General features: G+C 41.1%; 1 protein-coding gene across 4 annotated transcripts; it reads left to right on the plus strand.

The window, feature by feature from the left end:
• Positions 1-27717, plus strand: Cabp5 (calcium binding protein 5). 4 transcript variants are annotated; one of them, XM_031384179.1, is made up of 11 exons: positions 1-29; positions 249-385; positions 6339-6480; positions 8412-8555; positions 9635-9724; positions 21585-21615; positions 22105-22248; positions 24192-24301; positions 24843-24990; positions 25900-25959; positions 26647-27377. In XM_031384179.1, exons 5-10 carry the CDS (start codon positions 9722-9724, stop codon positions 25929-25931), a joined length of 468 nt encoding a protein of 155 aa, XP_031240039.1. In that variant the 5' UTR covers positions 1-29; positions 249-385; positions 6339-6480; positions 8412-8555; positions 9635-9721; the 3' UTR covers positions 25932-25959; positions 26647-27377. The 4 variants fall into 4 exon arrangements, with proteins under 4 accessions (XP_031240039.1, XP_031240040.1, XP_031240041.1 ...); XM_031384180.1 differs by lacking the exons at positions 1-29; positions 249-385 and adding an exon at positions 4379-4442; XM_031384181.1 differs by lacking the exons at positions 1-29; positions 249-385; positions 6339-6480; positions 8412-8555 and having other exon boundaries at positions 9542-9724.

Raw genomic sequence — 27717 nt, forward strand, 5'->3', positions numbered from 1 at the left:
TGCAGAATCTGAATATCCAGGCTGATCAGGTGAGTGCAAGTAATGGGCCATGCGGGTGGGATTGCCTGTGCTGTCCCTAAGCTCTGCAGCTCAGCTCTTATAGGATGAGCAGGAAGTGTGTGTAAATAGGTACAGACTTACCCTACTAGAGCAGTAACATGGGGCAGATTTCACCCCACCCAAGCAGGCTGTTAGATATGTTCTTGTCCCTTATATTGTCCACTAATTGTCCTTCTTCCAATGCCTAGGCTCCAGTCATTGCTGTCTTGGGCTCTGGTTGGGAGCTGTGGGCCCACATTGCTTGTCTTGGTGTGCTGAGTGAGATGAAAGAACTTGGCCTGTTGGATGCTGTCACATACCTCGCAGGGGTCTCTGGGTCCACTTGGTAAGTGTTGATTTTGGACACAAGGATGCACCATGTTTTCTACTATCAGAATGAGATGGTGCCTTCCTCCAGTCACCAAATATACCAAATATATGCTGCCTTGATTTTCCTTTTCTTAAATGGACAGATGATAATTGTTTATTTCATGCTGTATGATGTGATACCTGACAAATGCAACTTAAAGAAGGAGAAGTTTACATTGGTTCTCAACTTGAGAGCATTGTCTGTGAAAGGAGGTGTCCTGGTTCTATTTATTCAGTCTGGTCCAACCTGTAAAATGGTATAATCACATTCAAGGGGTATCTTTTCATCCTATTTAAATGTCTGTCAACATTGTCATGGACACAGATTTGTCACTGATTGTGGGTTGTTAGGTTTTGTGGGCTCTGCACACTTGTGTGGAAGCATGTTGAGGCTAGAACAAGGCAGACATCAAGTCTTCCTCTCTTGGTCTTTACCTTATTGTTATGAAACATGGCCTCTTAATGAGCCTAAAGCTCACAGGTTTGGCTATAGGATTCACCTATGTGTGCTCTCCAGTGCTACAGGTGCAGGCATGTATATCCATGCATACTTTTTCCATGAGTGTTGTTGATTCAAACTCAGTTCCCAGTGCTTACATAGCAAGCACTCTTATTTACTCAGCCTTTTCTCAGACCCAAAGTTCTCTTTTATATAACTTATCAATTGTACAACAGAAGGGGCTTTGTTATATTTCCATAACACATATAATGTTTTTTGTTCATACCAACCTCTCTATTACTCCATTTATATCCTTCTGCTTCTCACTCCCCTGATGCCTCATTTCTAGAGTTTTACAAGTTCTAGAGTAGTGTTTACATTTTAGGTAGGTGTATTTTTCCCCTTATGGCCTTTTAGTCTTTATGAGAGACTGTTGTGTTAAATCTATGTGGGACTTTATTATTCCAAAGGGCTCAAAAACACTCATCCCTGACAGCCTGATTCGAAGACCAAGGCAGACATTGTTAATCACTCTTGTCATCTATTGATTCTCAGCCCATGGTGACCATTGTTAATCATCTTGGTACCTTTTCAGTAACAGCTAAAGCTAAAGAATCTTTTTAACTAAATGTGTGGAGAATGAATGGTAGAGGTAAAAGATAGCAGAAATGCAGTGCTTAATGGTGAGACAGGTCTTACAGAGACATACCTATCTTATCAGTTATTGTTTCTCCTTGCTGTAGAACATACTCAACAAAAATAATTCGAGGAAGGAATGGTGTTTTTGGTTTAATCAAGTATGGTCCATCATGGAGGGAAGGCATGAAAGCAGGAGAATGAGACAGATAGTTACGTTGTATTTTCATTTCAGGAGCAGAAAGAAGGGCTGGAAAGATGGCACTTACCTCATTCCGGAAGGTTTGAGTTCAATTCCTAGCACCCATGTCAGGTGGCTTTACAATGACTTGGCAGGGGATCTGACACTTTCTGGTCTCTGCAGTCATAGGCATACTCATTTGCCCATATACACACAGATATATGTGTACATATAAAGAAAAATGGAAACAAAGCTGAAAAGAAAGCATAGAGAGATGAATTCTGGCGATTTGGTCACTTTATCCTTTTTACTCAGTCCAAGACACCAGCTCATGGATTGATGTCTTCCATATTCTAGGTCAGCAGTTCTCAACCTGTGGGTTATGACCATTACAAGAACTAGAAAAATATTTTAGTTAGGAAGCTGTAAGTACAAGACCAAATCCATAGCCTAAAAACCTGGTTACTGTGGCATGTGCTTGTGATGTCAACACTGAAGAGGTAGAGCCAGGTGGATCCCTGGAGTTCACTAGTCAATTAGCATTGTATGAAAATCAGAGAGGTCCAGTCTAGTGAGAAACCATGTCAAAAACCAAGGTGGATGGCTTCTGAGGAATGACACCTAATATTGTCCTGCAGCTTCAACATGGATGTTCATACACATTTGTGCTCCTTTTCACCCATGCAGGCACATGAGAGCACACACCACACACACACACACACACACACACACACACACACACACACACACACACAGAGGGACTGACAGGCAGACAGACAGACATAGACATACACTATCATTTCTACTACATTATATCCTTATGTTCGCTGGGGTTGAGTCATACTTCTTTCTTACCAACTTCATAGGTGTTATTGAAATAGTCTTTCTTCTCAAAGTTTAAGCATGATGTTGGTGTCTGTAGGGGAATAGGAGGCAGGCCTTGCACTCCAACAGCATTCCCACAACCGTAACAGTGAATTATTTAGGGTTAGTATTAGCCCATCTGTCACATCTGTGTGCTGCTGTCTTCTGGGATGTTGGGAGAATTACATTTCTAATCTTACTGGGTTTCTGTGACAGAGAAAGCATCCAGATGGAACTATCTAATAGAAAAATAACTTGTATCATATGTGTCCCTTCTGATTTTCTAAAAGATGTAAAAGGATACAGTGACATTAGTTGTAATGGTACATTTTCTTTTTAAGTAAGTTTTTCAGCCATTTGAAAACTATATATGTGAATATATTTTCATATAGTAAATGGTTATCATACCCATTCCTCACTTACCCTAGGCCCTTCCTAACAGAGCTCCCTCCCAACTTCATGTCCCCCCTTTTTATTATGACTCACTTCCATTAGTACTTCCATGTGCACATGGGTGAGGGATCAGCCTCTGGTATATAGGTTACACCCAAAAGAAAAATGACTCTTTCCTTTAGGTATTTGGCACATGAGTATTTCACCATGTAATATACAAGTCATTAATCAGCTATTTTACATTTCTTTTGTCAGATCAAGTCTTTGAAAGCTGAAACATATTTTAAATATTTTTATTATGTTTTTCTATATGTACATGTACATATATGTGCCACAGCACACAAATGAAGGTCAGAGAAGAACTGTAGGTTCTCTCTTTATACCATGCGGGATCTAGTGATTAAACTCGGGTGGTTAGGCATAGCAGCAAATGCCTTTACCCACAAACCATCTCAAACCATCCTGCTGGTCCTGATGCATATTTTATGTCTACATCACATTTCTGCTTTGATGCATGAGGCTCAATGTGTGCTAGTAAGAATGTGCATATGGAAAAGTAGCTGTCGGTACCAAGCTCATGCCTCATGTGTTTCAGCTTCCCAGTAATGGAATGGCATGCCAGTGTTTAAATTCAAGTTAATAAAATTAAATTAAATGGAGAACCAATTTCCAATCACATTAATTCCATTTAGTATTAATTACTTTTCTGGTTGTTTTGTCAAAGCTACCTGATAAATGGGGTTGGGGACATGGCTTGGTGGTTAAGAGCACTTGGTGCTCAGTCATAGGACTGGAATTCACATACCAGCATCCACTTCAGGAGGCTCCTATTATCTCTAACTGTGCTTTAGAAGGGTCTGACACTCTGGGTTTCTGTGGGTCCCCTCACACATATGTGCATGCTGATAGATAAATATGTTCAAATACACACACACACACACACACACACACACACACACACACACACAATCTCTGAAAGATCTGACACTCTTTCCTGGCTTCTTGGGCACCCTCAAACACATGTATTCATACAGTCAGAGAAACATGTACAGGCACACACACACTTGACATGGGAAGTGAGGGTTAATTGTGCTTCCATGGGGCACTTGCGTACTCGAGTGTGCATATATTTGTAGATACATACATACACACTGATACAAATTTTTAAAAAATCTTAAGCACTGACTGAAACAGCTGATATAAAATCCTCTCCCCATCTATCCATGTTCTCAGTTTGTTTATATACTATCAGATAAAGAAAATAAGTATAAAGATTGTAGGTTATCTGAAAATAAGTCCAGTACCCTTTCAATACCTGAGTGACCCCCAAGGAAGGTGCTTAGCCTCTCTTGCCTCTCTAAACAGACTGATCCTATTGTTCCTTTGATGGATAACTATGAAGATGATTGTGCTGTTTTTATATTTTATTTTTACTTTTTTGTCAACTCAGTACAAACCAAAGTCCTCTGGGAAGCAGGAGACTCATCTGAGGAATTGCACATCAGATTGGCATGTAGACAGGTCTGTGAGAGCATTTTCTTGATTAAATGTTTGATGTGTGAGGACCCAGCCTACTGCAGGCAGTGGCACCCCTAAGCTTTGGGGCCCTGATTATGTAAGAAAGCAGGCTGAGCAGGTCTTGGAGATGAAGCATTTGTCCATGGATACTTCATCTGTTCCTGCTCTGCCAGAGTTCCTGCTTTATCTCTTCTCAGTGATGGGTTACAATTTGGCCTATAAGCCAGATAAACCTTTCCCCTGAAAATTGGTTTTGGTTAGCATTTTGTTACAGCAATAGAAACCAAGCTAGAAAAATGATGTTTCAAAAGCATATTTGACAGATATTTATTTGAAAGAAAAATACTTGACACCTGTCTGTCAAGTATAGGATTGGGATTCAATCCCTGATGTGGAATTCAAGGGGACACTGACATGGATTGTCAGGCTAGAAGTTTACAAAGGTTACTATATTGGTTACTTTTTTTGAAATTAATTATTTCACGTATTTACATTCCTGCCATTCCCCTCTCCCAATGGTCTGCCCTCCAGTTCCTCACTCCTATCCCCTGCCTCTGACAGGGTGCTCTCCTGAAGATATTCTCCTTCTTTGGGGCATCAAGTCCCTGGAGGTTTAGGTGTCTCTTTTCCCACTGAAGCCAGTTCAGGCAATCCTCTGTTATTTATGTACTGGGGGCCTCAGACCAGGCTGTGTATGTTGTCTGGTTGGGGGCTCAGTCTCTGGAAGCTCCCAGAGGTCCAAGAAAGTTGAGACTGTTGGTTTTCCTATGGGGTCACCATCCACTTCAGCTCCTTCAATCCTTCCCTTGATTTCTTCATAGGGATACCTGACTTCAGTCCAATGGTTGGATATAAGTATTTCCATCTGTGTCAGTCAGGTGCTGGTAGGGCCTATCAGAGGACAGCTTCTGTCTGTAAACACATCATAACATCAGTATTAGTGTTTGCCCTTGGTTCCCCCTGCCTTCATAAAATAGATCCCAAGTTGAGCCAGTCACTGGACATTTCCTTCAGCAATCTATTCTCTATTTTTGTCCCTGTAGTTCTTTTATATGGGAACAATTATGGGTCAGAAAATTTGACTGTGGTTTGATAACCTCATCTTTCCCCTTGAGGGTCTGTCTATCTATTGGAGGTGGACTCATAGAGTTCCCTCTCCTCACTCTTGTGCATTTTCGCTAAGGTCACCCCTTCTGAGTCCTGAGAGTTTTCTGAGACTTTCTAAAGGGTCCCCACATCTCCTACCCACAGAAACTACATTTCTCTCCTGTTTTCCCCATACCTGATCCTGTTCCCCTTTCTTCTCTCTCTCCCCTCTCCCACCCAGGCATCTTCTTCCCACTGCCTCCCATAATCATTTTATTTCTACTTCTAAGTGGGATTGACATATCTTCCCTACTCTTACATTGCTAGGAGAAAAAGATTGGTGTCTGGGCTCCCAGAAGAATACTATAAGAATCTTTCAGGAACTCCCTTGCTTGACAGATACCTGGTAGAATAGTAAAATGTTCCAGGAGCTTCCTGAATCTAAGTTTATCTAATCAGTTTAGTAGGGTCTTTTGATGCCATATATATATATATACACACACACACATATATATACACACATATGTATGTATGTATATATGTATATGTGTGTGTGTTTGTGTGTGTGTATTATTCTGCCTATAACTCCTCTCCATTCATTTCCATTTTTAAGAATCCATCCATACTCTCTCTCACAAACCACACAGACCCCTGAGCTACCATTGCCTTGACACTGGAATAAGACCTTGATTGTTGCCCATGTTCCAGTTCTGCCTCTGTCTATTACAGGCAACAAGGATTCTAAGGTAATACAATCCTATTGATTCACTTTAATTACAAGAAATCTTAGTTTTATTTCTCTTTTCTTTACAGGTTTATGTGGAGGTGCTCTTATTGATGTTGAAGAAAATAAAAAAAATATTTGGAGTGATTATTTGAGGGGATTCCAGGGACCAATCCTAGTGATACCTCTTTTGAAGAGCTCATCTGCACTTTCTTCTAACAGAAGAGGAAAGTATGTCGTTGTTCTGACATTATGGCTTTTTTTCAAGCTTCTGTAGGGTAGTCAAGATGTCTGCAGAGTGGATGGGTGCAGGGTGCCTTAGTTACCTGTGTTTCCCAGCCTTGGTGTACTTCAGTAGCTATATCTGCAGCACACAGATCATGACAGCAGTAGTGGTAAGGGCTCAGAATAAGTTCTTGTAAAGTACTTATAATGAAGCCTGGTTGGTAAAAGTACTCAGAAACACTAGCAATTATTATCTGTTCTATTATATAATCCATACTAGAATCCCAAGGATTATGTGAATGGTACAATTACCTGAATTTAAAATTTTATTTATTTTGCTAGGCATGGTGGTACACACCTTTAATCTCAGCATTTGGGAGGCAGAGGCAGGAGTGCTCTGTTAGTTCAAGGTCAACAGGTCTGCATACAGAGTTCCAGGACAGCTAGGACTACTTAAAGAACCTGTGTCTCAAAATAACCACAATTTTAAAAACATGCATATGGATGTTTTGTGGACATGTATGTCTGTATACCACATGTGTGCCTGGTGGTCATAGAGGCTAGAAATGGGCATTATATTCTCTTGAATTGGAGTTATACATCATTGTGCGATTGGAGTTATACATCATTGTGCGATGCTATTTGGATGCTGGGAATTGAACCTAGGTCATCTGGAAGTGAACCATCTCTCCAGTCTCCAACTTGAGCTTTTTTTTTTATAGTGACTGAGACATGAGGATGCTGAGTTCCTTCCCTGCTCTGACTACTCAGTGAGCACTGATATAGGAATGAATGAATGAATGGATGGCAGTTTGCCTGGAGCCACATCACCGCTCCAATCAGTATGATATATGCTTTGGCTAACCAAATGCTCTTTGTATAGATAAACATTATGCATTTTACCCTCTTGTAGATAGTTTAATGGACATGGTTTGACAATCGAAGGAGGAACATCAGCTTATGGGAGAACATCAGATTATGAGATTTAAGCATCCTGCTTGTTGTGAATCACTGATGAGGATATAGATGAGAAGTTGTATATGCCAGCCATATATCTCAGAATGTCACATTTATATTCATTGTCACCTTGTGAAGTGCTATTCTCACCTCAAGTGTACAATGTGTTGTGTACGTGTGTGTAATACATGTATATTTGCACATGGGTGGCTAGAAGATGACGTCTGGTGCCTTCTTCTATCACTCTTTATGTGAACAGGGAGTTTATTAATAGGAAGCCTTCAGGATGTTCCCATGCCCACCATCATTGTTGGGATAAGAAGTGTATGCTATTATATCTGGCCTTTTACGTGGATATTGGAGATCTGAACTCAGATTCTCATGCTTTAGTAGCCTGTAGAATTAATAAACTCCATGTTCACACAAGGTAGAGAAAGTAATAGAAGGTTCTAAACATTATCTTCTTGTCTCCATCCATGTATAAACACACACACACACACACACACACACACACACACACACACACACACACAGATAGAACCATTGTTCAAGACCCATCATAGAATTCTTTTGACAGACAAGGCAACTGAGGATCCTGGGCTGACAGAGAAACCTGGACTGGAACGTGTGTATGTGTGTGTGTGTGTGTGTGTGTGTGTGTGTGTGTGTGTTCCTTACTATTCCAGAAATCTTTAATGGTGTGTGTGTGGGGAGGGAGGTAAGAAGCCTTATCCTGAGTGTTCATGTGCCACATAGAATGAGGGAGGTGGGCTTCTGTTCTGTCCATGCTAGTTGCCAGCCAAGTTGGGTATGTGAAGGCCATTCAGATTGTAAGGAATTGCTGGTGGGAGCCTTTGCAAGTAAAACACATGGAAGCTGGGCTGAGTACACACAGCAGTGTCAGGGAAGAAGATTTTTATGGGGGAAGGCAACTATGGTATTGTGACACTCTCATGGGTGGCATTTTCATTTCTTGGCAGGGATAGTGACATATTCAGCAGCACCAAGGATAGATATGAGTGCAATGTTCTTGGATTTAGTTATGCTTTATGTCAAAGATCAAGATGACCCCAGCATCAAGAAAATGCTGCATGTCCTTCAGCAGGCTCTGGGCACTGAGACAGGTTTGTGCATAGGAACAAACTTGCAAACTACTGTGAGGATGCTAAGGAGCTGGAGAACATGAGGAAAGCAGAGGGTGGAGACACAGGCAGGTGGCCTGCATAGAGATGCAGTCTTCTTTTCTCCTTCATTGCCCCCTCTGCAATTGAAGGTATGTGCCACTAAGCCACTGTTGCCCTGGTATTTTCTGAGTTTTCATAGGCTTCCCTGAAAGATGGAATGTTTTCTCTCAGAGTAAATTGCTCTATGAAACAGTCATTGACAGGTGACCACAAGAGATGAGATGGAGTATGCCTCAGCATGTGGCACAGGACTGTCCTAAAGTTGGTAATCACCTGGGTTTCTTGGGGCAGATGAGTTTGGCAAAGAGATAGCTGAGATGATCCAGAATTAAAGTAAAATCTCCCCTGAGAAAAAGGATCAGTTTCTGGACTATCTGTTGGGTTGCTTCAAGAAGACACAAGAAGACACCACCACATACAGTTCGATGATCTGGATGGTGGGTAAATGCCAGCACCCTCAGACCCATCCTCTCTTGTTCCCATTGGTGTCCATTACATTTTCCTACTCCTATATACATGGCAGAAGCAACTTAGATTGCTTCGTTTTGACTCACTGTTTGAGGACATATTGTTTACTAAAGCAAAATGAGTGTGAGGAAGGAGAGAGAGAGAGAGAGAGAGAGAGAGAGAGAGAGACAGAGAGACAGAGAGACAGAGAGACAGAGACAGACAGAGAGAGACACAGAGAGACACAGAGAGACAGAGACAGAGAGACAGAGAGAGACAGAGAGACAGAGACAAAGACAGAGAGAGAGAGAGAGACAGACAGATAGGCAGACAGACAGACAGACAGGCAGACAGGAGATGAGAGAGAATGCTGATACTTAGTTTATTTTCTCCTTTTTATTTATTGATGATGCAAGACTTCTGGGATACTACTGCCTATCTTTGGGGTAGGTCTGTGATCTTCCACATTCAATTAAAACTGTCACCTTGAATGTCAGTGCTTCACCATTGGAGTATGGGGGAGTGCGCCATCTAATGATGCTTACTTTGTACCTTTCAATTTCTGCATGTAGGTTTAGTCTCAGATACTTTTCTGAGAAAAACTGGAATGCTGTTTTGGAGTTTTGAGTGAGGAACTTTTCACAGCTTCCCCTATAAACATGGTGAGAATCTCCTCCTTTCATCTCCCTGAACTCTCATGGACTGGGGTAGGCTGTGGAAAAGGAGGGATGATCTCAGCTCACCCCTTTCCTGGAAATGTAGGGGTGGTCATGGCATGCTGTTCACTGGTCTGTGTGGCAGAACTTCCCCATGGTAGTGGTTCACAAGTGAGAGACACATGGTCTTTTCAGTATCAATAAAAAGCATGGTAACGTTCCTGAAATGTTGGTGTTTTCCTCTGACTATGAAAAGATGTAGACATTTGTCATAGTTTCTCCTTTCATAACCTGACATTCTTCATTCATATAGAATAGACTCAAGCCTCTGGGCACTCAAAGGCTGCTTTATAGATTTAACCACTTTGTTGTATAAATGTCCTCTTTTAAGACTATACCAATCCCCACACACTTAGTTCAACCACCACTTTTTAGTGATAATGCTACCTACCACGAACATCTTTGTGTCTAAATCTCTTTGTAGTTTAGGAAAAGGTTAGTTCTCTAGGAAGATGAGTCACACAATGTTACTAGCTTGGTCAGCACCATGCATTGCTAGAGAAATTACATCACTCTGTTTCCCATGGTTATAACAAAATACTCCAGGCTGGGTACTTTATAAAGAAAAGATGTCTATTTAACTCATAACGGAGAAGATAAGATGGCCCAATCTGTTTTAGAGTGCTACTGGTTGCAACATAATGTGATGGAGCAGCCATTTGTGCAAGGAACATAGTCATGGATGGATGGGACTAATGGTATAACTACTGAGCTAATTCAATGCAACAAAATCCCTTCTAAGCATGGTGCTTTCATCTTCCACTAAGCCCCTTCTGTTTTTTGTTTTGTTTTGTTTTGTTTTTATTGGATATTTTCTTTATTTACATTTCAAATGTTATCCCCTATCCCAGTATCCCTGGCTCCCTAAGCCCCCTATTCCATACCTCCTCCCCCTGCTTCTATGATGGTGTTCTTCCACCCACCCACCTACTCCTGGCTCTTCACCCTTGCATTCCCCTACACTGGGATATTGAGCCTTCAGAGGGCAAAGGGCTTCTCCTCCCATTGATACCCAACAAGGCCATCCAGAGCCTGAGAAATACAGAGGCAGATGCCTACAGCTGACCACTGGACTTGGCACAGGGTTCCCAATGGAAGAGATAGAGAAAGGACTTAGGGAGCTGAAAGGGTTTGCAACCCCATAGGAAGAACAACAATATCAACCAACCAGACTCCCCAGAGCTCTCAGAGATTAAACCACAACCAAGGAGTACACATGGAAGCCCCTTCTATTAAAGGTTCCTCCATCTCAACACTTCACACTGCTGACCAAGCTTCCAGTGCATGAGTCTCTGAGGAGCACACTCAAACCATGTCTAGACAATGGCAGAACTGAACTCTAGCTGGACATGGGTCCCTGATCACCTCTCTGAGACAACAGTTCTGTCTATATAAACTGTTTCCTATTCTTACATCCTGGCTTTAGATTAGACAAGTTCTTTTCCTGTGTTGTTCAGCCTCCTGTGTGTGAAGCTCACCTCATCCTCTCATTTGACTTCAGTGCTAGGAACCCATTAGAGGTAATTGAAAAGAAACTTTTATGTATTTAAGGAAGGAAATGGCCATGAGCAGGGATGGTGCTATTCAGGAAAGAACTCAGGGTCTGACTGCAGTGTGGTTATTTTGAAGTTATTGGTCTGGGGCCACTATAGCATGCATCCTCCAACATCATGTATGTACACATATAAGTATTGTACATTTAAATATCTATAAGTTTCTTGCAGTCTGGCAAGATGACTCAGCAGATAAAGGTGCTTGTTCCTAACATGAGTTCAGTCTTCCAGACTCATATGGTAGATCTCATAAATTGATGCCACATGGCCACTGTACCACACACATGCATACACACACACACACACACACACACACACATACACACACACACACCAATTATACTTAGTATGGATATATATGTATATATATATCCATATATATGTATATATATATATGTATATATATCCATATATTATATATAACATATACAGTTTTTAAAAACACACACATGATATGCATTTCTTATGAAATCCATACAAATACATAAAAGTATAGTTATATTTGTTCAACTTCAGATCATCAGGTTTGGTGCCAAATGTCTTTACCTGCTTAGTCTTATTGTTGCTGGGTAAAGGTTTATATTTCACATTTATGATTTTTTTGGCTGACTTCTATAGCTAGATCTGAAGTGTACCCAAGAAGCCCATGATTTCAGAACTTGGTCCTTTGGTGTAGAGGTGGGGAGTGTCAGAATATTAGAGAGATGCACCTAGTATGGTTGTCCTCACCCTTCCTAATGCTAAGACCCTTTAATATACTTCCTCATGTTGTGGTGATCCCCAACCATAACACAATTTTTATTGTTGCATCATACCTGTATTTCATGTTTTTATATATTATAATATAAATGTCTGTATTTTCTGAGAGTCTTAGGTGTCCCCTTTGAAAGGTTCATTCAACCCCCAAAGCAGTAGCAACCCAGAGATTGAGAATCACTGCTCTAGTGGTCAGTCTCTAGTTCACTGCCTCATTCTCTCAAAGGACAGCAAGATCCCTTCTTTCTTCTCTCTTGACTAGTGATGTGAGCACTTTTGCTTTTATACGCCCCTACTACATGGCCAACTGATCATGGCCTGCAATCTCGAAGCCTGTGAGACCAAACTAATCTATTTGCTTTGTAAGTTGACTGTCTTGGGTGTTTTCTATCTTAATGAAAAGCTGACTCGCTTACATACTTACTGTAAAAATTAGGCTATATAATAGCATTTTCATGGCTGACTTTCCATTTCTGTTATTCAGAAATGAAAACTGGGCTTGTCTGTAACTTTCCCTGTGAGGTATATGTTAGAGTCTCTCAGGAAAGAAAAGATATTGATTGGTTTTGAATATCTGACACATAGCCAAACATTAGATGGAGCTGTGGGAGTCTCATGGAAGAGTTGGGGGAAGGATTAAGGGACCTGAAGAGGATAGGTATTCCACAGGAAGACCTGCACAATAAAATAACCAGTATCCTTGGGGACTCCCAGAGACAGAACCACCAACCAAAGAATGATTATGGCCTGAACCTAGCCACCACTGCCCCCGCCATATAGCAGATTTGTAGATTAGCCTTCATGCAGGTTCCTTAAGAACTGGAGTGGGCCTGACACTGAATTTATTGGCTGCCTGTGGATTATGTTCCCCTAACTGATCCTCCTTGTCTGGCCTCAGTGAGAGAAGATGTGCCTAGTCCTGCAGTGACATGGTCTGAGCTCAGAATCCTGTGTGACAATCTGTTATATCATTGTGATCTCCAATTTCACTGAGGCCCTCACTCTTTCCTCAGTCTGTGACCTTGGTTTTTTGAAGCTTTAAGAGCATTGCTCCTGTAGTTCTGATGGTCATCTATGATTGAATTCAGGAAAATCCATGTGATGGATACTGTGCCATTTTTTAAAATAAGTGTGTGCTTATGTTAGTGTGGTGTATGATGTATGTGCATGCGTATGCATGGATGCACATGCCTGTGCATGTGCTTGTAGAGGCCAAAGGTGGACACGTTGCATCCTGTTCTATCATTCTTCTCATTATTCCTTTGAGACAGGATCTGTTCACTGAACTTGGAGCCATGCTTGTGGCTGTAAGCTCTGGTGATCCTTCTGATTCTATACTTCCACCATACTGGGCACATAGATGTTAACAAGCTTTTTGTGTGAGTGCAGGAGTCATGCTTGTACTGCAAGTACTCTTACCCATCTCTCCATCTCACTTTGTTCTTTTTGCATCCTGTTGGGTGATATATCATTCTGATTGGTTAAATCACTCAGGATAATTCATTTTGGTCATTTAAGATGTACCCACCAGAGATATTCCTTTTATATGGGTCTCTTTCCAGTTAATATTCTAGTGCTGCAGATATAATTCAGTGGTAAATTCCTGCCTTTAGTTTATATTGATGAGAACTCTTGGTTTTTTGCTTTATCCTATAGAACTAATCACCATGGGCATTTGTTTTCAAATTTCCCAACACAGGCATGGAACTCCATGATGTTGAGCTCTGGCTACTTCTGACTTGTTACATGACTCTCTGAGCAATCCCATGCTATGATGCTTGCAGACAGGAGCCTAGCATAACTATGCTGGACATGAATTCCATCACTCTTCATGGGACCTTGGTTTAGTTAAGTGGATAATAATATTTGAAAGTCAAGACCTGCTGCTGCAGGTGCTCAGTTCTAGGGTATCATAACTTCTATGTCCTCTGAGTGGAGAGAGTTAGGGGATGTGCACAAAGGCTTTTAGAAATATTGTGGTGGTTTCAATGGAAAATGTCCACCATAATCTCAGGCATTTGAACACTTGTCTCCAGATCATGGAACTGTTCTGGGGTTGTTTAGGTGGTATATTTACTTTTTCCTATTTGTTTGTTTGTTTATTCATTCATTGACCTTACATCTCTGTTGCAACACTCACTCCTAGACTACCCCCTCCATAGTTCCTTCTCCATTCCCTTTTCTCCTATGAGAAGGAGGAGGCCCTCCTTGGGTACAAACCCACCTTGGCACATCAAGTCTCTGCATGACTAGGTACATCCTTTTCCACTGAGGACAGAAAAGGCAGCCTAGTTAAGGGAACAGGATCCACAGGCAGGCAACAGAGTCAGGAACAGGCCCTACTCCAGTTGTTGGGGGACCTCCATTAAGACAAAGCTGCACATCTGCTACATGTGTAGGGACCTAGGTCTAGCCCATGTATGAACTTTGGTTGGTGGTTCAGTCTCAGAAGACCCTAAGAGACCAGGTTAGTAGACACTGTTAGTATTCTTACAGAATCCTTATTCCTTCTGGGTCCCTCAGTCTTTCCCTCAATTCTTCTACAAGACTTTCTGATCTTGGCCTGTTTGAGTGTGGGTCTCTGCATTCGTTTTGGTCAGCTGCTGGGTGAGCCTCTCAGAAGACAGTTATGCTAAGTTCCTGTCTACAAGCACAACAGAGCATCATTAGTAGTGTCAGGGATTGGATCTTACAGGCCACCGGAGGCATCAATTTGAAATTAAGGTGCCTCCCCCACTTCTAGTTTGCTTTCTCTGTTTTGTATTTATGGATCAAAATGTGATCTCTCAGTGTCCCATTCCAGCCATTAGGCTGTCTCTGGCATAATGGACTCTCAAGTGTAAGCTTCAATAAAAACTTTCTTCTCTAAGTAACTATGGTCATGTTATTTTATCACAGCAACAGAGAAGTAACTAAGGCACACAGTGAAGTTGTGTGTTCATGTTGAAACCCATGAAGAGACACCAGTATTTCTGATTACAGCCCCGAGTTTCTTTCTGCTTTTTCTCCCTATTAGCATCTCCCTTTTCCAACAGCAAGAGACCTGGCTCCTGTTAGGTCACAGTCCTTCTAGTTGTATTCTTTCTCTTCTAGAAATTAGGACCAATCCTTTAACTTTGGGACAGAGATGATTTAAAAAAACTTTAAGCTTACAGCTTCTTATCTTTACAGTTGTGAACATGCTCAAGACAACCTAGAATTGTAGCTAGCTTTTATCAGTACCTTTCTGAATTTTTTTATTTTTTATTTTTTATTTTGGCTTTTTGAGACAGGCTTTCTCTGTGTAGCCCTGGCTGTCCTGGAACTCACTTCATAGACCAAGCTGGCTTGGAACTCAGAAATCCACCTGCCTCCGCCTCCCAAGTGCTGGGATTAAAGGCGTGCACCACCACTGCCCAGTGCCTTTCTGAATTATGGCTGTAAGTTAGGTTAGGTTACTGTGATGGTCAGTTTCTATTGTTAACCTGACACAATCTAGAATTACCGGGGAAGGGGGAACCCTAATGGAAGAACTGTCTTCACCAAATTGCCTTGTGGCTATGTCTGTGAGAAACTGTCTTGATTGATGATTGGTGTCAACCCTAATAAGTGGTTCTGGCCTATATAAGAAAGTTAGTTGTGCTTAAGTCATGAGAAGCAAGCCCATAAGCAGTATTTCTTCATGGTTTCTGCTTGAGTGTCTGATCTGATTCCTTAAGGGATGGACAGGTACCTAAAAGGATAGGCCAAATAAACTCTTGTCTCCCTAAGTTGCTTTTGACCATGATATTTTGTCACAGCAAACCAAAATTGGTAGGTCACATGGCATAGAGCTTGTCTACTTCTTCAAAAAACTTATTGCAGAATATTTTTTATTTTTTATTGTTTTGGACCTGAATGGAGCAGAGGAACATAGAGATTTCATATCTAGCTCCCCCCAGGGCTCTCATGGTTGCCTATGGTCATGATATCTCTTCTAATTGTTCCCTTATTCAGGATTCAATCATGGATGCCTATGGTATCTCTCCTACTGAGGTCTCCATCATGCATACCTATACCACGAGCCCATTACTATCCTAATAAAACCCCTTTGAAAGATAATCTTATACCTGTCCTTTTCTGTGAACTCACACTCCTTTCTAATAGCTCCTCTAAATTCTAAATATAACTATTCTGTCTTCTCCATTGCCTTTCCACCCTTGTGGAGATACCATTTTCACCCTAGTTTTGAACTAACACTCAAGATCATGCTATGTTCATGAGTAGACATTCTTCAGACTGTGGTGAGTTATAATATTCTATACAAAATTTCCATTGGTAGACTCCATCCTAGGTGACAACCTACAATCCATACCCTGGATGTTGCCTTCACATCATCTATACCCTCTCATTTCCAGGGCCCATGTACTAGCCTGTTTTCCATTACTGTTAAAATGTGTCTGAAGCTAGGAACCAAATAGAGAAAATACATTTATACCACTCAAAGATTTGGATGTTTGAAAGCATGGTATATTGGCTAGGTATTGGTGAGAGCCTCTTTGGTTGCATCATCTGGTAGAAAGTGGATGGAGGAAAACATACCAGAGAGAGAGAGAGAAAGAGAGAGAGAGAGAGAGAGAGAGAGAGAGAGAGAGAGAGAGAGAGAGAGAGAGAGAGAGAGAGAGAGAGAGAGAGAGAGAGAGAGAGAAAGAGAGAGAGAAAGAAAGAGAGAGAGACTGAGAGATATATGATATATATATATATATATATAAAGAGCAGTGGGTATGGTGGTTTGAATATGCTTGGCCTAGTGAGTGGCATTAGTAGGAGGTATGAACCCATTGGAGGAGATTTGGCCTTGTTGGAGGATGCATGCCATTGTGGGGATAAGATTTGAGACACCTATCCTAGCTGTCTGAGGACAGTCTGCTCCTGGCTTCCTTTGTATGAAGATGTAGAACTCTTAGCTCCTCCAACATCGTGTCTGCCTGGACGCTGTCATGCTTCCTGCCATGATGATAATGGACTGATCCTCTGAACCTGTAAGCCAGCCTCAACTAAATGTTCTTTATACGAGTTGCCTTGGTCTTGATATCTCTTCACAGCAATGGAAACCCCAACTAAGACAGTGAAACAGGAAACCAGATACTGGGAAGTGGTCAGGGTCATTATTTTTTAAGTAAAACTATTCGAAAGAACTAAGAGTGGTTCCCATGAAAAAATGCCTTAATCCCTTAGTAGGATACCACCCGTAATGACTTCCCATTGAGACCAAGTTCCAAACTCATGAATCTTTGGGGCACATTGAAATCGTGCCAAAACTATAATATCTTCTGAGTGATGTTGTACTTATGTAGGCTATCTCCTTACCTCATCTGTTCTGGGAACTCTGTTTTTCATATCATATGACACATCATGTATGAATATTCTCACCACTTCTTGACTTTGATGCTGATAAGACTTCTCATCCTTCTTATATACCCAAATTTGCTCTTTCCTCAAAAGTATCCAGAAGGAGTAGAAGTGGGAGATGAACAGTGGATGAATGACTGCCATGGCCTCCATCCTATGCATAATCATGTATTAGAGTCCAGTGTTATGTAGCAATTTTCTTCTGGAGAGGAGTAGGTCTATAAGCCTCAGAAAGCTATCAAACCTATAAGACTCAGGAAGCTCATGAAACTTAAAAGACCAAGGCAGCTCAGGCAATTACATGATTCACAAGGTTCCTCCCCAAAGTGATATAAGTATTAAGCAATTTCTAGATGTGAGGGTACTTTTCATGGAACTCTCTGCAAGTTGTATAGGGATTTCTCAATATACAGCATTCATGAGTCATTACCTATGATAGGCTTTTTAGTGATGGATCATAATCTATCATTCATATTCCTGTTGGCAATCCACATGAATTCACTGATTCACAAAGTCAGACTTGGGTTGGCTGCAAGTGCCTTATGCAGAATAAACATGTGTTTATATCTCCTTAGGAGGTCACATAGCATCTGATATCAAGTGGTTCCTTTTTATTTTTTATTCAGTTTTTGGCAAGTGCACACATGTATACAATGTATACTGAGCATATCCTCACTCACTTTCTTCTCCCTATTCCTGTTGGACACACCTCAATGCTTCCCTTTCTGCCTTCATATTCTCCCTCTCTCTCTCTCTCTCTCTCTCTCTCTCTCTCTCTCTCTCTCTCTCTCTGTCTTTCTCTCTCTCCCTCTCTCCCCCCTCTCTCTCCATCTCCCTCTGCTTTTCCCTCTCCTTCTCCCTCTCTCTCTCAATCCATTACTAACTAATATTGTTCAATTGATCTTGTTCAAGTAACCATAAGTATAATGAGTGCTTGAGTGCAATGGCTGTGTCATGTTCAGAAGACAATACTTCACAGCATGTTTTCCACATTTTAGTGTTTCCATTCTCTCACCCCTCCACTTCCTGAGTCTTGAGGAAGGGGTCAATAGCAATGTCCCATTTAGGATTAGGTATTCAGCAAACATTTATACTCAGCACTTTGGCTGATTATTGTCTCAGCATTGACAGCTGCCTACTGTAGAGTCTTTTCTAGTCATCATCAAAAGCAGAACTAATTTATAGATATAAAAATAAGTTTTTAGAAGGCAGTTTAGCAAAATATCTATTTAGCAAAACAACAGTGTGTAAGTTCCTTCAAGTGCTTGTGACCTTCTGGTATCAAGGGTTTTTGCATCTTGCTCCTTTGGGCGCACTACTGGTGACCACATTCATCCTTTTCATCTTTCACTCACCAAAAGTCAGGCTTAGATGAGTGTTCAAAATGCTTGTTGGCACATCAAATGATTGGAGGCTTCACCCTAATTCCTATTTCAAAATGTACTATCCAATTCCATTCTGGGGATAAAAGAGTTTCAGAGGCTCACATTGGTTCCCCCTCCCATCTCACTCCAGCCATAAATGGGAGGTAGAAAGAGCTCTGATCCCTCCACTGTCTGAGCAGAGATTTTCCATGAGCTGTCACAGATCTCTCACAGGGACTGAGGGAGAGAGGCTAAGAGAGACAGGAGGAGTTGGCAAAGGATTGAGACAATCAGGAAGCTGGGTTGCCTGCTGCAAGGAAGCAGGAAGGAGGGGCCATCTTGACATCAGAGACTGGTGAACTCTACCTGCTCCAATGCAGTTTCCCATGGGCCCTGCCTGCATCTTCTTGAGAAAAGGCATTGCTGAGAAGCAACGGGTGAGATGGGGGCAGTGCATAGGATGGTAGGAAGAGCAAGGGTTATCTGGGGCACGGGGAAAGAAAGGGATATGCAAATGCTGAGCAACAAGGGGAGCAGGTGGAGAGAGCACAAACTGAAGCTCAGATAGGCATAAGGGTCAGTGATCAGAGGTTGGAAGCAGAGGGGGATAGTAGAGTGAGACAAATATAAAAGAGAGATGGTATAGAGCCATTTTTGATAGCATCATTGCTTCATATGGGAAATCATACACTGATGATGATGATGATGATGATGGCAATGGTAATGCTGCTTCTGCTGGTAGTGATAACAATGCTGGTGCTGATGGTGGTGATGAGGATGGTGATGACAATGATGATAGTGGTGGTGGTGCTGCTGCTGCTTCTGATGATGATGATAATTATGGTGATGGTTGGGATGATGTTGATGATGGTATTAACAATGGCTACTGCTTATTAAGTCTTGCTGTTTGTCCAGTCTTGTGTAAAAGGCTTTACATGCTTGATGACATTCAGTCCTCAGAATAGCACATGAGGTTGGGTATAATTTCATTCCTATTTTATAAGGGAGTAATATTGTAAACTGAGGCCATTAAGTCATGAAGTATTTTGTTTTAAGCCTATACAGCCAACAAGTATATCTATTTATGCATCTACCCAAATATCTATCATCTGTTAATTTACTCATTTATTTACTTATTTATTCATGTTTGAGTCTCAGTAGCATGTTCTTCATTGTAAGGCTTTAAAATCACCAGAGAGGGGAAGAAAAGAAAGGAGAGGTGAGAGGAGTAAGGGGAAAAGATAGAAGGGAAGAGAAGAGGAAGTGACACAGGTCAAGGTGAGGTAAGGCAGGAAAGGGAAGACAAAAGAAAGGAAGGGAAAATAGGGGAAGGAGAGAGGGGGAAGAGAGGTGAGGGATGGTAAGAGGGAAGAAAAGAAGAAAGAAAACCCAAAGTGTGGTCTCCAAGAATAAAGTTGATAAGTTAATTACCAGGCACTATGTCTGTTAACCAAGCATACCTTTGGGTATACCCATGATTAGGGAACAATGACCAGCAATTCCAATATGTAAGACTGACACTGAATATTCTATGAAAATCTCTCTGAGAACTGGTTTCACACAAGGGGAGGCTCATCCCAGGAATGAGGATGGAGGTGCTAGAGACACTGGGATATAGCATAAAGAATTTGGCATAGGAGTCAGGAGTCCTACATCCTAGTCTCAATCCTGTGTCTGATCTTTGAGTGACTTCAAAGGAGTATGCATGTCATAAAAGCAGAAGAGGGTATTACTTTGTGGAGGAAATGGGACTGGGAAGAGTGGAACATGTGCTAGATGTGATGGTACTAAAGTCAACAAAGAACAATGATATAGGTGTGTGACAACAACATGATGTAAAACTGTTTTTGGTGATAACACAAATTCATTTTCAAATGTTGAAGTGTCTGAGTATGTATCTTAGCTGGTAGAGTTTATCTAGCACATATGAGGCCCTAGATTCAATTTCCAGTACCATACAAAGTGGGTGTTGTGGGTTGTCTCTGTAATTCTAGTGACTGGCAGGTAGAGGCAGGAGGATCAGAAGTTCTTCTTAGCTATTAGCCTGGCTGGCTACATGAAAATATCTCAGTAAACAAACAAACAAACAAATAAATAATAGAATAAATAAATAAGGGCCAATGAGATGGATCAGAAGGTAAAGCGACCTGTTGCTAAGTCTGATGACCTGAGTTCTATCTCCAGGTTTGTGGAAGGAGAGAACCAATTGCCTCAAACTGTCTTCTGATCCCTCACAAGTATTTGGCAAGTACTTGCATTTCAAAACAATTAAGCAAACAAACAAATAAATAAAAGAAAATAGAACAAATTGATTTATCTCTCCCTTGAAAGGGGATATTCTATTTATGAACTGTGTGACCTTTGGTAGGCTTATTAAATCCTTCTGTTTTTAGCTTCTCATGGGTAAGATAAGAATATTTGAGTCTACCTCAGTGATGTGGTTCTGAGGTATAAGTATAATGGAAGAACTCATACAGACATCCCTCTGAATACAGTAGATGAGACATATTGTACTTTCTTTATCTGGAGAAGAAGTTCTGATCCCAGGATGTTTAGGGCAGAAAGTTGGAGATTAAGATGCAAGGATGGGACAAAAGAGTCATTAGAGAAGAGCTTGGGATGGAAGTTATATTGGAAGGAGGAAGATGAAAGTTAGAGGAAGACTGTGAAGGACCAGAAAGCTTGATAGAACAATGGGCTTGTTTGGGGAAGTAGGGATTGGATTTCTTACTCTTTCAACCTCCTCTCTTGTGTTCTTTTCAGGAGAGACCACTGGGACAGGATGAGATTGATGGTAATTGCTTTCTCAGATGCCCTTCCATATAGCTACCCATTACTTCCCTCTTTTGTATTTCTGTGTAAATTAATCCATGTGAAGATTCCTTTTCTTCTATGTCCCTGATCAAATATAATCTGTCAGCTCATTCTGGGTCATTTTATGTTCTGTTCCTTGAGTGTTGACAGGTGTCTATCTCATTGGCATAAGTCATAGAGACTCAGAAATGATTCAAGTTTTAGAGTGATTAAAAAATGTTACATTTTGGGGGGTTGTTTTTGAGATCCCTTTCAAGTTGACTCAAGAGTCTGAGAACTTCAGTGCTCTTAGGGTCATCTTCTTGCTAGCACATTTTTTATATCCCTGCTTAAAAAATGAACCATTTACTTCATTAAATGTATTCTTTGTAGAATTTCTAGCTATGTCTCATTGATAGTTTCAAAGGATACCAGTCTTCCCCTATGACTATTTCAGGTTGCTCTAACACTCTTCTCTCTTAACTTTTAGAGCTCCGGGAAGCATTTCTTGAATTTGACAAGGACCGAGATGGGTTCATCTCTTACAAAGATTTGGGCAATCTCATGAGAACTATGGGTTACATGCCTACAGAGATGGAGTTGACTGAGTTGGGCCAGCAAATACGAATGAACCGTGAGGACAAGGGGCAGGAGGCATGCCTGGAGTTGGGGACAGGGTGGGTGTAAGACAGATATTTAGGTTAAATAGGAAAGTGGTTAAGGGGAAGAGACATCTACCAGAAAGCAGCTCAGACTATGCTTGAAAAGGCTGCATTTGAAGTAATTAGAAAGAGATGGCTCTAGATACACTATTTGCTTCTTTTATTATTGAAACTGTTAATGGCTCTAGATACTAGTTGCATCTTTTATTATTAAAACTGTTGAAGATTAAAAAATCATGTGTATGAATGTTTTGCCTGCATGTATGTCTGTTCACCAAACATGTACCTGGCACCTTGCAGAAGCCAGAGAGAGTGTCAGGTCCCCTGGAACTGGGTTATACACAGTCATGAGCTGCCACATGAGTTGTGAGAACTAAAGCCAGGTCTTCTGCAGGAATAGGTCATGAACTTAATAGCAGAGCTCTCTAGCTTCCCACTTTAAATTTTTAAATCATAATTATTTTGTAAGATGAGGGAGAATGGGGGTACATGTGAATGTCACAGTGTTTGGGTTCTGATTAGAGAACAATTTGAAGGAGTTGGCTTTTTCCTTCCACCATGTGGGTTCTGGGGCTTGAACTCAAGTTAGGCAGGAAGCCATCTACCTGGCTCATGAGTCCCACTTTCATTATTTACTTATTGTGGTCATTTTCAACAGTGGAATACTTCTGGAATATTCCTGGTTTTCAGTTTCCCCATCTATCAAGTAAAGATATGATCATGGCTTATTTATTCATTGTGTTGTAGATAGGAAGAGGTACCACCATGGGGAAAGTCATATTCCCCATGAGCCCTTACTGAATGTAACTTTTTATCAGTAGAGTTCTTTGTAGTGGGGCTTGATGGATGTTGAATATGAACCTGGACTTGGAGCCAGTGTCACTCAGTAGCATTGCTCAGGGATGCATCATTAAATGGAAATCAAACTCAATTCTGTGATTGAAGCCAGAATTAAGTTGGCTCTTCATCATGGATCTGAGTTAACAAGATTTAATTTCATGTCATAATAGTAGTTAAGTCTTTGTCTGCTGGTTCCATTATCTGCATGTTCAAACAAGTGCAACAGAAAATATTTAGAAAAGGAACTGTATTACATTAAACACATAAGGACTTTCTGCCTCTGTTTCCTAAATAATATAGCACAGCTGTATTATATTCACAGAGCATCTCAGTAGATATGGAAAATCTAGTAGATAATGGAAAATCTAGAGGTGACTAGAACATATGGGAGACTACAAGTGCAAGATGCACACATTGGGCCACTTATAATAGGAACTTGAGCATTGACTTGCTTTGATATGCTATGGATGTCCTGGTACAAATCTTCAATGGACACAAAAGTATGACTGTCATCATATCTGAAAGAGACTGGTCCACATTTAAACCTATATTTCTTCTGTTGGTCTATAGATGGGGGAATGCATAAGCTTTAAACCAGTAAGATATTTGCTGAGTGGGTCTGGACAGATGACTCAGTGTTTATAGTGTCTGCTGCTTTTGCAAAAGACCTGAGTTTGGAACCCAGCATCCATGTTGGGCAGCTCAGCTGTCTGTAATTCCATGTTCAGGAGAATCTGATGCCCTCTTCTGGCCTCTGAAGTAACTGCATTTATGTACACACACACACACACACACACACACACACACACACACATACACACACACACACTGTTTAAAATGAATAAAAATTAAAGATATTTTATGAAGGTCATCAAGTTATGTGTATATCCTTTGTCTAGTAAGTTCATATTAGAACAACCTCACTTGACTTAGCTAGGTAGAGATAGAAACTCAAAGAAAATTCTTAGCATGCAGGAGGCTCAGAGTTGACCTATTTATGGCTTGAATAGGAAAGTGGAGGGATGGAAACTCAGAGTACTTAGAATCCTTGCTAACCATGTTCCTTCTTCCTCAGTTGGTGGCCGTGTAGACTTTGAAGACTTTGTGGAACTGATGACCCCCAAATTGCTTGCAGAGACAGCAGGGATGATTGGTGTCCAGGAGATGCGAGATGCCTTCAAGGAGGTGAGCTAATAGCTCCATAATACTGAAAGATGGGCAAGGGAGACACCAAGGGGCTAATTTAGAGGTCTGGTTGGGTGGGTGGTGTATGGTGTATGGTAAGTAAATCCTTGTAGAGACGGGTTGGGGAGGAGATATGAGATGTGGGTGGATGGGGGGATAAAATCTGGAGTGTAAAATAAATGACAAAATCAAGCAAATAAATGTAATAATTTGTTTAAAGACATAGAAAGCAAACGGAAGCTCCTGACCATGACAGATCTGTCACACTAGTTGTGAAGATGATTCCTTGAGTCTATGCATACATCCAAACTCATCTAGTTGTATGTATTATACATATACATAGCTCTTAGTATGTAAATGACACTCCAATAAATATATTTAAAATAATATAGGTAAAAATTTTAAAGAATAATGTTGATGAGCCAACATTCTGGTAGGTGATATGTCCTAAGTGCTTAGCTTAGTTCTTGGCCTCCAGTGAGTGACTAGTACTCTGGCCATTCTCCAGTGAAGCTTACCTAGCCTCATTGTTTCTGTTTAGTTTGATGCCAATGGAGATGGGGAGATCACACTGGCAGAACTGCAGCAGGCCATGCAGAGGCTGCTGGGAGAGAAGCTTACACCCCGGGAGATTGCTGAGGTGGTACAGGAGGCTGATATCAATGGAGATGGCACTGTTGACTTTGAAGGTAATACTTCGGGTAGAAATCCAGGGATGTACTCCCATAACTTCTCTATATGGTTCTCTGGGTCATCTACTCTATAATCTTCTCCAAGTTCTCATTTGAAGGTGTGTTCTAATTTCATGTGTGTTGCTATGCCTTTCCCCAGCTAGCTTTCTCATATAGTCCAGAACTGGTACAGGGAATGGTGTTGCCCAGAGTAGACTGGGGACTCCTGTACCAATTACTAACCAAACAAACCCCACAGATATGCCCATAGGCCAATCTGAACCTGGTACTTCTTCAGTTGAGATTTCCCCTTTCCAGACAACTCCAGGTTGTGTCAAGTTGATAATAACTATGAACTAGTACTCTGTGGGATCACATTTGAGGGAGGCAAATTTAAATTTGGCTATATCAAGAATTAAATTAATTTAATTTGAATTAAAGTACTCAGCATCTAGCTATTGTCTTCAGCTGGGTGAAAAATCTATAGTCTGTTTTTTAAGTCCATGCCTATTTAGCCTACCCAGTCTTATCTTGTGCAACCATGATGCGAATTGGTATGCTCCAGGGGAACATGTTTCCTATTCTTCATCCTTCAATTTCTCTTCCTTTGTAATCTATGTTTTGCCATATGGAAACTTAGTAAATGTGTTGCATACCTACTGGATCTTATCAGTCTCAGATGTACCATGTGCATCAGTGAATGTGGGGAAAAATGGAGGTGAGGCCTATGAGACAGATCTTTAGGTCAACTATAAACAAGAGAAGTATAGGATGACCTCATGACACAGTGGGGCCAGCAAGTTCATCTAGAATTAAGTCTAAACAAAGTAATGGGCAATCTGCTCCTACAGGACTTTTTTTTAAATTTACTGTCCATTTGATCTCAAACAGGCCAGTTTCCCTCACTAGACTCTTTTATTTTTGTAGAATGGCATTCTTCCAGGAGCACTGAAAGATAGGACAAAGGCTAGAAATATAGCTCTGCAGGTAAGAGCATTTGCTGCCCAAATATGAGGACCTGAGTTTGGATGCCTAGTACCCAGGGCCCTGTGCCTGTAACTGGTGGTAGATAGGACTAGAGAGCAGAGGTTCACTGCAGTTTCTTGGCTACCAGCCTAACAAAAAAATTGGTGAGAAGAGTCTGGAGAGATGGATCAGTAGTTCAGAGTGTTGGCTGCTCTTCTAGAGGTCACATCACTCACAGAGGTTCACAACTCCAATTCCAGGAGATCCAAGACCTTTTTTCTGCTCACACTGGGCACTGCATGTAAATGGTACATAGGCTTACATGCAGGCAAAATACATTAAAACAACAGCAACAACCAGTAAAGCCCCAGATTCAGTAAGAGACCCATTTTCAAAGGAATAAAATAGGAACACTTAGAGAAGGACACTGGGTATCCTCCTGTGCCCTCCACATGGATGCACAGGTGCATGTGCTTCTGTACATACATTCATATAACATACGCACATACACACACAAAATGAAATAAAGTATTAATAACTTCTGTTTATGAGATCTTAGTATGTTTTATGAACACTATGTCATAGAGAATTCAAGGTATTTCTTGAAGACTAATGTCATTGCTTGCAACATAGAAGAAGCTCCCCAAAGTAACTCCAGTTGCCTCATGGAGGAGCCTTACAGGAATATTTTTTTCTTTCTTCCTTCAGAGTTTGTGAAGATGATGTCTCGTTGAAGAGGTAATAGAAGCTCCAGACACATGCTGCCTTGTCAACATGGCCGAATACTTGTAGAGCACTGGATGCCCAGAATACCTTAAGGGATGGAGGGTGGGAGTGAGCTTGCCACCATATGGACTAGGGTGTGACTACAAACAGTTGCTTTGATTCTTGGGAGCAGAGGCATACATAGAAGCAAGTTTAGGAGGAAGACTCTATGTATATAAATCTGAATTATACTAGGATCTAGTGCCATGTTCCAGAAGCTATGGCATCATATCCTAGTCTGTTTCCCACCAGATTCTCCTTCCATGACTCCCATGGTTAAAAGATGATGGGGGAACTTTTTCATAGTCTAAAAGAAAGAAAAGAAAGCTTTTCAAAAAGTTATACACATAGCTTACCTTTCCCCTGGCTACTCTAACAATGACCTCATTTCCTTCTCTTAGTAAGAGAGTGTCCCACTAGTCACAGGGTTATAATGACAATCCTAATAAGCATCAGTTTAGAAATGTCTCGGGAAGAAGCATTCAAGGTTGCATTTTTCCAATTTACCAGAAGCACAGTCTGTCGCTCCCCCCATAACCACCCATGTCCCTGCCCAAGTGTGAGATAACCCCCGGGGAACTGAGCTAAACCACAAATCTGGATTATCAAGGTTTAGTGCAAGCTGGTCCCTGTGAGTATTTAATCCTCTGCAAAATGAGAGAGAGAGAGAGAGAGAGAGAGAAAGAGAGAGAGAGAGAGAGAGAGAGAGAGAATTCCCAAATCCCTAGCCCAAGCCAAATAAGTGCAACATCATTCCTGGAAGCCCTCTGCTGCTGTGTTGATCTGTCCCTGGCTTTCTTTACCTTAGGTGGTTCGTGAACTTCACTCCTCATGTATAGATATGAATCTGTACCCTTCAGTTGCTTTATCATTCAAGATAAAAAATTTGTGTCATGTCTACCTCCAAGCTTTCCTTGCATTGAAGTCCATTATCTAGAAATATAGAATATGTCATCTGATCCTTGATCAAATAGCCTCAATTTACATGAATGGAATAAAGTAAAAGTAGAAGAA

This window comes from Mastomys coucha, unplaced genomic scaffold (assembly GCF_008632895.1).
Source record: "Mastomys coucha isolate ucsf_1 unplaced genomic scaffold, UCSF_Mcou_1 pScaffold21, whole genome shotgun sequence".
Taxonomy (NCBI): Eukaryota; Metazoa; Chordata; class Mammalia; order Rodentia; family Muridae; genus Mastomys; species Mastomys coucha.